General features: G+C 38.0%; 1 protein-coding gene and 1 long non-coding RNA gene across 2 annotated transcripts; one reads left to right on the top strand and one right to left on the bottom strand.

Moving 5' to 3' along the window:
- The first annotated feature begins 3236 nt into the window (after positions 1-3236).
- On the top strand, positions 3237-4790 carry LOC122071051. The gene is made up of 2 exons (XR_006138040.1): positions 3237-3463; positions 4226-4790. It is a non-coding gene; the product is annotated as an uncharacterized LOC122071051 (long non-coding RNA).
- Positions 4791-5973: 1183 nt separating this feature from the next.
- On the bottom strand, positions 5974-9586 carry LOC122071048 (ABC transporter G family member 1-like). Its single transcript, XM_042635313.1, has 8 exons — positions 9026-9586; positions 8532-8611; positions 7764-8228; positions 7600-7686; positions 7342-7470; positions 7057-7251; positions 6839-6925; positions 5974-6728 (listed from the first exon to the last, which is right to left on the bottom strand). The coding sequence occupies exons 1-8, from the start codon at positions 9420-9422 to the stop codon at positions 6048-6050; spliced, it is 2121 nt and encodes a 706-aa protein (XP_042491247.1). The 5' UTR covers positions 9423-9586; the 3' UTR covers positions 5974-6047.
- Positions 9587-13223: the final 3637 nt, after the last annotated feature.

Genomic DNA, 13223 nt, shown 5'->3' with positions numbered 1-13223 from the left:
ATCCAACAGTATGGCGACCAGGTGGTCAAGTGATCGAAATAACCTCTCAACATTCTCAAAGTAAGGCTGCATGGTTCTTGCCCCCGGACCTCACACATGCAGGAGCCTCGTGCATCGGGTACATCAGGTGCGCTAAGACACAACGGGTGCCAAAAGATCGCACTGCTTGAGCTGAAGATGTTCACACACCCTCCCATTGGCCATAAGCACTAGTGTATATGTGCATTATCGGCTAGTGTTCTAGGGAGAGAGTTCATTAAAAGACAGCGTGGTCCTACATCAGCACATGAGCCAATGAGAGCACTAATATAAGTATCAATAAGGGTGGGATTTCCGCCTATCATGAGTGATGGGAAAAAGAAGCTTAGAAGGCAACCTAGCACCTACATCCAAGCATAAGGAGAGGTGAAATGGCCACCTTGCCCCTATATAAAATAGAAATTACAATGTTGATGATGCTTACATGTGTGCTTCCATTGGTCTAACCATGTTGCCTTCTAGGGACCTTCTCCTGAAAAAATATGGCACCTACACTTAGAAAAATGGGGAGATGAAATGACCGGTCCACAATTGGCCATCATTCATGCGTAGGAACCACATACCCCACATAAAAAACTTGCCCTAAATATAGTGGAGAAAGAACGCAATCGGCAAGAAATGCCAAGACATAGTAAGTGTAGAAAGACTGTTGCCTGGCTCGACTGGGTGTTGAAGATGCTCCTGCACACCATCCCAGTGGCCCACATGCTGATGTGTGCTTGTGCTAGGTTTGAGTATGGGAGTGTTAATGCATGCTGGGTAAGTTTAAGGAAGTGAGACATTTTTCCATTTATATCCATTCAATCCTAATCGACTATGATGAAAATAAAAATATAGAAGATATATATAGAAGGAAGGATTCTATATCATGTGATAAGGATCCCAAGAGAGTTTCACCAAGGGAGGCATATCAGATTTCCCAGGAGGCCAAGTTAGTTCTGGAAACTGAGGTGGTGCTTAAGATAATAGGCAGCCAATACTGGCATTGCACAATCTCCCAATTGAAATGAAGGATAAAGTCTTGTTGAGTCTACCACGACTGCATAACCCTCATTTTATTAAGATGCAGTTGAACCAACAGTTTGAAATGGAAAATACCTCTACTACTGCTACTTTCTGGTTGTCTTTGTATTGTTCTCTGCACTTAGATTGATGTGCTTCAGTAGTTCGAAAGAACCAGATAAAAATCATGTCTTTCTAGGAGATATTTCTTGAAGCTCCACAGTGCTCTGAAGGATAATGATTGATGAATACAAGTAAGCTTAAAATGAGTTATCATCAAGTTAAACAAGCTTAAGCTGAATAATTATAAAACAAACAATGTTAATAGTGGAAAACCATTACAGACTTGCATGATGAGGATGAGGGCTTTCCATGGTTTTTATCTTTTTTGTCTCGGAGGCACATCAGTAATGAGAGATGTCACAGTGGACTTGACCATTTCAATAGCCTTTATAATAAGAAAGAACATGAGACGATACAAAACCATCATTCCAAACAAGACAATAAGGTATCTTACACATCAAGTCAATAATGGAAACAAAACGATCTATTTAATGAATTTAGGGAAGGGATTCGGATTAAAAATCTATGGACAATATTGTATTTTCTCATGAAAATATGGGTTTCGGATGAAAAATCTATGGAGAATTTGGCTTGGTTGCCTTGGCTTTAGGAAGACTGCACTCAGTAGTAATTAGAGGTTTCAGACTTCCCATGAAGCATTAGAATCAAAAGGAAAATTGGTTTGAAGGAGTTGTATTCACCAAATCTCTAAAACTAAACCTGCTACCTGAGCTTGCACAAAAAATGGAATCTCAAAAGATATTTTGAAAAATACTAAAACTTAGTAGGGTATTTGGGAACCCAAAGGGGAAGTGAATTATTTCATTTCCTTGGCTGCAAACAAGAGTCGTGGCAGTATGGTTCTTGCAACTTGGGTAGTAGCAAAATTTTTCTGATCACTACTACACAGACCATAAAATTCTCCCATTATAGCCAAATGAAGAATGGTACGATATCGAGCTGTACTAAAGACTAATGCCTCACCTTGCTGTCTTCTTTTATTCAACTCTTCAATTGCAACCTCCTCCACCACCAATTCTCTACCTCTCATGTATCCACCACCCCCTTATCCTACAATTTTGTCTGGAAGAGACAACAGTAATGAGGGACATGACAATGGACTTAACCATTTCAGCAGCCTTTTTTCCTTTGTTATTTTGAACTACATTATTGATGAAGATGCCTTACGGCTTACAGTACTGTGGTTAATAGTAACCCATTTTGGTGCGTATGGAGTGGGATCACATCCAACATTGAAGTTGGGGGTCATTTATTCTCTTAGTGGTTGAGAATGACCTTTGCTTGATCTGCTGTAAAATGAACATTAATTTAATACCAATTGGACGCCTTCTTCTTTAGATACTCACTCTATCATCTCTTTGAGGAAGTCAATTTTGAACAAATAGAATTTGGTTTCTAGTTTGGATTCAAATTTGGGTTCAAATCTGCTATAAATGATTACTGTTTGATTGAATCAACGAGGGAGGGTGGGGTCAAGGCAGTTGGGAAGGGAAGGAAGGGATAGGATTTCTCTCCATAGAGTCTAAGGACTAGAGCGTAATTCCACAACTAAGGTCACCTGGAGAATGTGCCAGGGTTGTCCCAGCCGTAAGATCACTTTTTGGCCCTGGGCTATATGGAGATGAGCCAGATTGGGAAATAAAGGGAGGTAGGAGGTTGGAGGTTGGTAGTAGGGTTTCCTCTTCATGATGCTTGCTTTTTGGGGGAATAAGAAGCAAATGTGTAAGTGTAGGGGAGTGAGAATTTTTCACTAGTCAAATATGATAAAAATGAGAGAGGGTTTCCTAAAAGGGAATGTGGCCTGTATACCAGGGCAGAGGTGAATGAGTCCACATCCTTTACAGTGATCAGTGATCAATGATATGCAATGAACATCGGACGTCTGAGAGCATCTGCGCACGTGTCCAAGGGGCTCCGAATCATCCGATGCTCATGACACTAGTGTAGCGATTGTAGACGATTTTCACATCAACGAATGGCAACATTAACATAAGCATCAACATGAGCGAAAATGTGAAATCTCTACCTTTCATAAAGCTTTCATAAAGGGTAGAATAATCAAGTGCTCCCCATTGTATTTGGGCATAATAGTCACACCGTCTTTTAGGTTTCTTTTTTCCAATACTTTCTTAAATCCTTTTATGTTTTTCGCTCTCTTTCTCTATCGCTTCATAAACTCACAAGACCAGAGAAAGAAAATGGAGAAACGGACACAAGAAACGAAGGAAATGAGGAATGAGACGAGTATGTCTGCTGGGACGGCATTCCTGAAACTCCCATTTGAAATCAAGTAGAATATCTTATCGTGTCTACCTCTGATGACTTTCTTGCGATTCAGGTGCGTAATCAGAGATCACTTCATTAAAATGCGTTTGAACCGATAGGTTCAGATCGACAATGGCTCTACTATCATCATTTGCATCTGTTTGTAAGATATACAAAGTAGATCTTGATTCATTTCGCAACCCTAAAAAATCCCGCTCGATATACCTTTCCTGTATCCGACCCGCGCTAGCCAAATCAAATTTGGTGGTTCTTGTAATGGTTTGCTGTCCTTAACCCATTGGGAACATTACAGATACATTTGTGCGTTTGTGGCATCCTGCTACAGGAGGGTTCAAGGAATTTCCTAAACATGATTATTGTAGGGGTAAAAAATCATACACTAGACCTGTTTTTGGGTTTTGTTATGATCATATTTCTGGTAAATATAAGGTGTTGGCACAGAGGAAGATTGGCCGCCTCTAGAAATTTGAAACAATTGTGTACACATTGGGGAAAAGTACTTGGAAAGCATTGGAGAACTTCAGCACCCTCTTAAGGATGTAAAATCGCAGGTGTTTGGAGGTTGCCCCCATTGGATTGTGCTTGATTTGGATTCCATTGTTTCATTTAGTGTTGGAAATGAAGTTTCAGGAAATTCCAGTGCTCCCCATTGATATTTCTTCAAGAGCAGTGTACTTGACTGCATTGGGAGGCCCTATTTCTATGTTTTATGCCGTATTTATGCAGAAAATTAGTTATGAATTATGGGTGAAGATAGATGATGGATTGGAGAATACCACTACTTGGACCAAACAGCTCTCCTTTTCTCTGTCAGACATTCCATACACAAGGCAACCATGGGGCTTCAAGAATGGTCAGGCTTTAATTGGGGATCTCGGCACTGGTGGACCAGCTTTATTTAACCCAGCGAATGGTGATGTTAGTTCTCTGCATCTTCGAGGTAACATCTTTCTGTTTTCAAATTTGTTCCTATGCTGAAAGCCTCGCAGTGTTCATGGTTGAAGAAGGCAGAGATGATGTGTGCCAGAACTCGATAAAGTAATGAATTACAGGTGGAGATGCTGATTTTCTTTTGCTGGGTTACTAGTTGAAGATGAATTTGATCCTAATGGTTTATGGTAATTAAAACTGAAGGATTTTAACAGTGTTTCTTCCTGCATGGCAATGAGCTTCCTAGAAATTAAAAGTTAATTTCTTGCCTCATAGATAGATCTGATATTGAACATACGACTTTGATTTTAGTTTTGTGTTTCTCTTAAAGTTTTTGCTTTGCTTCTTTCTGGTTGTCTTTGTATTGTCCTCTGCACTTAGACTGGTGTGCTTCAGTAGTTTGAAAGAAACAGATAAAAATCATGTCTTTCCAGGAGATATTTCTTGAAGCTCCACATTGTCAATACCTTTTTCATTTTAGAAGTGCTAGAAGGGTAATGATTGATGAATACAACAAAGCTGCTTAAAATGAGTTCTCATCAAGTTAAACAAACTTAAACTCAATAATTAGAAAACAAATAAAGGTAATAGTGGAAAACCATTACAGGCTTCTATGATGAGGAAGAGGGTTTTCCTGGGTGTTATCTTTTGTCTAGGAGGGACATCAGTAATGAGGGACGTGACAACGGACGTAATTCATTTCAATAGCCTTTACAATAAGAAAGAACATGAGACGAAACAGAACCATCATCCCAAACAAGACAATGAGTCATCTTACACACCAAGCCAATAATGGAAACGAAACAATATATTAATGAATTGAGAGAATGGATGGGGCTGAGTTGTGGGGCTAACCACCCCCCTCCGAAGTAAGAGTGATACTCCGTTGGGAAGATTTCCTTTGATTCTTGTATGTATGAACTGATGATTTTGATTATAACAAAAAAAAAAAAAAAAAAAAAATCCTTCACTTTCATATTTTTTTTTATTAAGAAAAAAAAAAAAAATCAGAGAATCATACAACCAATGAAATTTGTATCCAAATATGATTCTGTCAGCATTGTTCTGGAGTCTCATAATAGAATACCAAATATGGCTAGTGGGGAAGAAAATGTAAATTTGTTACTGAAATTGGAAAAAAAGGCTTTAAAATTAGAGTTAGGTTTGTAACAAAGGATATAGTAGTTTGGGATAGAAAACTAGCTTTGGATAGAGATGAATTATTTATACTATGGGAGAGGGTTCTCTGAGCAAGCAGCAGAGGGAGCGCACCGATGAGGAGTGATAAAACGGTTTTGTACATGAGGGATAGAAGTCATTTCATGTGGAGATCAGATATTTTTTCCCTTATATTATGTTGAAATGACAAATAATACATTATATACCAAACAAATATAGATATCTGAAAATTCAAAAAACATGTCATACAAAATTTGAGCACAAACTATTCTGTCACAGGGCAGAAGTAGAGCTGTTAAGAGAAGCTTAACTGACCATGGACTAAAGGACATTTCCCTATACATGTAATCCAAGGCGCCTTACCAAAGTTTTAGTTTTGGGGGAGGGAGTGAGAAAGGGGACACGAGTACAAATCATTTAGTATCTTAGAAGTGCTAAAAGGATAATGCCTGATGAATACAAGTGACCTTGAAATGATTTTTTCTCATCAAGATTAAACAAGCTTACAAGTTAATTGTCGAAAACCATTACAGATCTTCCTGGTGAGGATGAAGGCTTTCCATGGTTTGTATCTTTTGTCTGTAGGGAGGGACAACAGTAATGAAGGAGATGACAATGGACTTGACCATTTCAACTGCCTTTACAATAAGAAAGAACATGAGACGATACAGAACAATCATCCCACACAAGATAGCAAGATCAACCCACTTGGAGTAATCCATCTGGACTTGCCACACGTTCCTCAAAATTTCATCTCCAGTGAAGGTGGGCGGCCCTCCTGCCTGATTAGGGAATGTTAAACCTTCAAACTCATTCTTATAGAAGCCTTGGTTAGCATACCTATGAAATGCAATGTAGTGTACTGGGTATTTCCACAAAATTTTAGGGATATCATTTGGCAACCGAAAGAAGCCGTCATTGATCATCATCAACCCTTGAATTCCAGCTCCTACAATTAGTCCCAGCAGAAAATTTGACACAATGCTTGCAACAACCATCATCAGGCTTTCAACTAACATGATGCACACAAATAGCAGCAAGCCAAAGTACAAGTAGTGTTCAAATCCCCGTTGAAGGCCGGCAAGATAATAAACTACAGCTCCAGGAATCATAGCATTTAGAAGCGAGTAAGGAATGGAAGAGAGTGTGTTGCTGATAACATATGCTCCGACTCCATAATGCCCGTTTAGTCTTTCTCGTCCAAAGATCTGAATTTAAAGAGAAATGAGAAAAGGGGAACAACAGTTACAAGGCCGCAATACTAAAAGATAGTTTTATAAATAAGATGAAGTAGCGAGTATTATGGAGATCAGTTAACCTTCATGTCCTCGACAACAGAAGGGAATCCAGCGATGGACATAAATGTTACGAGTGTAGCTACAAACATGAGCAGTGATCCTCTGGCCTGGAAAGTTTATAACAGTCTGTTAGTCAGATATACTGCACCTTATGCTTTTATGACTTAAAAAATAAGAATGATAAATTTTCCTTTTTTTTTTTTTTTTTTTGGAACTTCATATGCCATGAACAGCTTACCTGAATTGAGCCAAAGCTGGTGCCGATATCATAAAAGATGGTGCCTAGGCATATACACAAAAGGATGTACATTATAAACCGCAACCAAAAGTAGCCTAGATCACGATTCATGTTCTTAAAGGACCTTCTTGTAAGAACAAGGCACTGGGTAAGAAAGCTAGCTTGGCCACCATTCTTTTCCAATGCTGCTCCTTCCTACAAAAGCAAATGGTATCCTCAAAAGTTTTGCTCCAAGCAGTGGCCAATTCAACATAGAACAATTAAACATTGTACATGACAGCTTACCTTCTGAGATAACTCAGTTATTTTGTTCCTCACTCGTTGAAAAGTATCAGATGACTTGTATGACTGTACAAGAATGTCGACCTTTTTATCAGTTGTTAGGATCCTTCCACCAAGGCCTTGTTCGATGTCCTAATCACAAGTATCAAGATCTTAAATTACAGAAATGCTTTTACACCCAAAAAAAATTTAAGAATTGCTGTAATTTTGTAGATGATAGATAATGCAGAGAAATAGGTGTTCAAACAGAGCAGTCATCACCTCATCAAAGTCTCTATTGATTATCCTAAGATAGTGATCAAATGGGTTCCTCTGGGTTGGGCATGGGAAGCCATTCAATGCGAAGAACTGCAAGGGAATAAAGGATCATTACTTGTAACTTATTATTTTAAGTGTATAGAAGAATTCGGATTTCATATAATTACCTCATTTGCTGCAGAAGCAGCACCAAAGTAAATTGTTCTACCACAAGAGAGAAGGCAGAGGTTGTCAAAAAGCTCAGAGACTTCAAAGGTAGGTTGATGGATAGATGTGATGACAGTCTTTCCCCCTTGTTGAGCAAGGTTCACAATTCTTTTCATGACATGGTAAGATGCTGCACTGTCAAGCCCGCTTGTTGGTTCATCTAGGAATAGAAGCTTAGGGTGTGTCAATAGCTCAATGCAAATGCTCACTCTCCTCTTCTGCCCACTACTAATCCCTTTGGTGCCCCTTCCCCCTATACGTGTGTGCATCTCATCTTGTAAACCCATTTCTTTTATAGTCATCTCTGCTCTTTCCTTCTTCTCCAACCTCGACATTGAATTAGGTAGTTGTAGCTGAGCAGAGTAGTATACAGCTTCTTCAACTGTTAATGTTGTCATTAGAAGATCATCTTGAGTGACATAAGCCTAAACAAAGGGAAAGGCAAACAACAATGTTATAGTTGAGAAATTGAAGCAATACAAAATGTACAGTATTCATTTAAGGTTAACTATAATCATCATGTGCACGCATGTGTAAATATCCGTCCCGAATACTCAAACTATTGGGTGGAGGGAGGGGATGGAAGGTTGGTTTTGGGAATTAAATAGTCCCTCCCCACCTACCCCACAACCCCCTACCCATTAACATCTAATTCAAGAGCAACTCAATGATGGAGGTGTTTGTTGCCATTTACTGAACTGAGTTAAGCAAAAGATCTATTTTCTTACTGAAGTCCCATATGCTAGAGTTTGTTTTACACCATTGACAAGCATATTTCCATGTAGCCTTGTGCTTGGACCTTGACGCCCTGCCATGGGAACTTTGTATTAGAATGTGTTTCATAAGATCTTCACAAAATCAATTTTGCAGAACTAGATCAAGCAACCAAACAATTATTAGTAAAGGGAAGAAACCGGATAAACACTTTGGAAGAAGATGGCTCATAGCTATTTTCTTAGTTGTTGGGACTTGTATAAGGAAATTCTTGTCAAAGGGTATCAAGGAAATAACGGAATACCTTTTCATGGATGTCTAAACCAACATAAAGTTTGCCTTCTACAAGGGATCACATCAATGCATAATCTAAGAAATAACATAAGAGATGGAAACAGAGGAATCTATCTTAATTCACCTAAGCTCTGTGACCTGGTAGGATTCCTAGTTTTAAGAGTCTACTAGAACTTAAAACTCAAGAGTGAGCTTGTGAGATAATGGTATTCACCTGCCAAGGCATCAAGAAGAGTAGATTTGCCACAACCAGAAGGACCCATAATGGCCAAGACCTCTCCAGGCTGAGCATACCCAGTGAGCCCTTGAAGGATTGTTTTACACCCACTTCTTCCCACGGTGACTGTCACCCATAGATCCTCCCATGTCAAGAAAACACCTTCTCCATTCAACTCCAGACTAACCATATCACTCTTAGCAGAACTTGCTTTTACAATGGCTTTCGGCAATGGATCGATTTCCAGTAGTTCAGTTGGAGACGTGATTTCTGTATCAAAGTCATCCATCTCCAACCCCTCCTCATCTTCCAAAATCATCTTGTGTTCATGACAATTTGATCCTACTGAGCTTGAATTCGAACTGAAACTAGAGAGGTCAATTTCAGAAGCCATTGTAGCAGTCGCTGCTCAAGGCCGTTACAACTAAAGGTAATGGCCAATAGATAGAGTGGTTATTAATATGGCTTTGTCCTATCCTAAACATGCTCGAACTCTATCTCTTAGCTCTAACCCTTACCAAAAATTCTGCATTGACTATAACAACAGCATTAGCTGCTCAAGGCGTGACAAGTAGTCACGACTGTCTGCGCATCGAGCAGTTTTTATAGGCTCAGGGCCTACGAAAAAAACTGTTAATATAACTCCAAGAGTCTCAGTCCTATATTTACTCGAACTCCTCTCACATACAAACTTCCTTTTCCCACTATAATCTGGATCAGGTTCATGCACAAGAAAACGTCCTTGGTCCGTGGCTTTAAAATCCATTAAATGCAGAAAGAGAAAATAGATTCTAAATCTATGGACTAGGGATCTCATAGATGAACCTATTCCGGTATCTTATTGTATAAGGGGAGGGACATGAATTTAGTAAATGGTTTTTTTTTTTGCTGTTTTACCCTTGATCCATTCCGATCCACTTAGACGAATATCTACGGTTTCCTACGAGAACAGTGTAGGAAGGAATCTGCATACTTCACCAATGAAGGATTAAAAAATGGTATCAACTATATTGGATCCACATAGGGTCAGGAGAGATGTCATAGTGGGCCCCCTATGTTTATTATGTAAGAAGGGTATGAAAGAATCTGTAAAGGGCAGTGTACAATTTTTTTCCTCATCAATTTTTTTTTTTGGAGTTCTCACTTGCGTATCTTTATACCTAGACACGGGCGCACAAAAAGACTTTGCTGCCCCACCCTATGTGCTAACGATGTTTTTGTGAGGCCTTGTAATGGTCTATGCACTAGCACAATGGCTGCACAAGTGGGTAACGTTTTCTTACCCAATTTTTTTATTGGAAACTTTCTTTTTAGATCATAGTTGTAAAACCATGTTTTGACTCGTCAAAGTATCTTGAGTCGAATAAAAAACTCATGAAACCTAGTCAGCTCTGTTATGTCCATCCCTCCCTCCTTTGCATGCATGGTGAGCTCTCTTGTTTTCTCGCTACTATGCCCACCAAAATCCTCTACAAAGCGCTTTTGAGGCTTCCTCTCGTTGCCATGGCTTGCTCTCATTCTCTAATAGAAGGCGACGATGAGTTTGGAGATCTCTACAGAGACATCCTTCCACCGTTTTCTCTTCAACAGCCTCTGCTTGGAGAGAGACGATTCTTGGGAAGAACAATGATGGGGCTTCGAATTGGAACAATAGTAGAAGTGATTGGATGGAAGAGAGAGCATGAAGAAGAAAAACAATTCCAGTTATGGACTCCCTCTTTTTTCTCGTTTTCTGTTGGGTGCCAGAACCTACTAAAATTGATATGAGCTTATTGGATCATGTTTTGACTGAGGTTTAGCGAGATTAAAATCAAGTTGGACTGCATCAAAATGATAAGACACTAAACTGAACTTAAAAAATGGGATAAAAAATGACAACCCGATAAGAAGAGGACACCAACTTGAAATTCATAAAAAATCACAATTTTTGCACATTTTTCAATAACTTTATATGGTAAATCAAAATCAAACCGATAAGAAACCGAAATTGAATGAAACTAAATCAAAATTGGTGCATCCTTAGAGGTTCATGTCTCAACTCCACTTGTTCTCACATCAAAACCTACGAAGTCTAACTAAATCCAATCCAAACTGACCGATTGACACCGTGGCTGTTTCCAATAATATTTTTTTTTTCTTTTTCTTTTTTCCAATAAATGCTTAAACCAGATTCTTAAAATTAATTTAATTACTCTTCATTTCTTGTTAAACACTAATTTTTAAAAAATTTTAATGAATTTTCATATAATTTTTTTTTTCTTTTCATGCACATATTATTGGGCAATAGAATCCTTGCCACTTGTGGGGCCACTGGCAAGCGTGCACGCCAATAAACAGGCAGGGGTTCTTTTCTCCTTTAATATATATGAAAAAAATAAAAACAAATAACTTGCCATCACTAAGTTTGACCAAGTTTGACTCCCTCGACTCACCAAGTTTTCTTCAGAACGAGTCTTATTCTCATAGAAGCAAAATTTCAACTTTTTTTCCTCCTCTCATGGTAATTGAAACTTTCAAAATTACCCCTAATACCCTAACTTCAGGCAACCCTAATTGAGAATAGGATTTGAGTTGTTTTTATAGCAACTCACTTGCGTTTGTTTCCCATTAGGTCACTTATCCTTCCTTTTTTCATGTTGTTGGCAACCAAGTAACTGCGCCATTCCATTACTGTTGCCATCTGAGTTTGCCATCGCAGAGTCACTGCTTATTTGCTGCTACTGCTTAAGTTCACCCTGCGCAATCAACCATTCTGAAAATCACTACACAAGCCGCACCATCTCCCCATCTCTAAACCATCTCACTACGCCTTCTCAAAGCCAACCCCATTACTACCCCACACCCACCGTCCCTAGTTCAGATCTGGGTCACTCCTCTCAAGTATCAATACAACCCATCATCTCTTAATATTGCCTGCACCAACCCATTATCTCTTAAAGCCCATGCACTATCACAATCTCCTTAGCCATCCATCTCTGATGCCAACAACCAACTACATCTCTTCTTTAATTTCCCTTCTCTTTTTTTTCTTCTTCCAAAACCCAACCACTATCAACATGGCCTTTTCCCACCATTACTCATCTCATAACCATCAACAATCTCATAACTCTCCATCCACATCACCACAGACAAGGGCAATAAAGGGATAATATAGTACTAAAATTATATAATGGAATACCTTCTTAGGACGTAGATTTAAAAGCAAGTGAAAAAAAAAAAAAAAAAATACCATATTCGAAGAGTAATTGGATATTTCAAAATTCCAAAGGAGGAAAAGAGTTGAAAATTTGCTTTATTGGGAATTTTCAAAAAAATAATAATAATAATAAATAAATAAATATATATATATATAGAGAGAGAGAGAGAGAGATTTTATATGGGGTATAGGAAATGGACAAAGAAAACCCCATCATGCATGTATAATGACGATTTAGGAAGCAGTAGTAATGTGTTTCCTAATTTTAGCTGGCCGTAACTGTTTTCCCTTAACCATTATTCCCTATATATGTTCCCATTGTTAATGATCAATTATGCTTAATTTTCAATAATTTTTTTCTAAAGAAAGGGAATATATATATATATATATATATATTTTGGATACTAACAAATCATGTTAATGCATTTAAATGATAACAATCTTAATGTTAAGTCAATATTTACAAAAATATCATCAATTATGTAAAAAGATACTATTTTGTGAAGCTATGGTTGGTTCAAAAGTTTTTAATTCTGGTTTTCATTACATTCATTGTATCCAAGTGGCATGGAATGTTGTTCCTTCTATATTTTTGGATTACAAAGGTACCATTGGTTACTGAAGATAACCTTTGGGCCAAATTTGATGGCTGTTATTATCTTATATAAAACAATAATAAAGTGTGTCCTAATTTTGTTTACCAAAGCTATATTTACAAAAATGTTGCAGATTATGAAAAAGTTCATATAAGAGATGTGATTGATTCTTAGTTCAGTAGCAATGAAAAGCTTATTTAGGAAATGCAATTGATTCTTATTTGTTTGTATTTACTTCCCTCTCACAAATTTTTTCTTTCCTCCCTTCATTAAATTTGTGGATTCTTTTTCTTTTCTCATTTGATATATCGTTTCTTTCCCAATATTGGCTTCACATATAAGATGCCACCATAAGTAGGTAGTGTGTAAATCCCACTCCTAAATCATTTTTTTTTTTTTTTTT

The sequence above is a fragment of the Macadamia integrifolia genome, unplaced genomic scaffold, assembly GCF_013358625.1.
Source record: "Macadamia integrifolia cultivar HAES 741 unplaced genomic scaffold, SCU_Mint_v3 scaffold_179A, whole genome shotgun sequence".
NCBI classification, from domain to species: Eukaryota; Viridiplantae; Streptophyta; class Magnoliopsida; order Proteales; family Proteaceae; genus Macadamia; species Macadamia integrifolia.
Note: the sequence above shows the minus strand (reverse complement) of the source record. Positions and strands in the feature narration are given on the sequence as shown.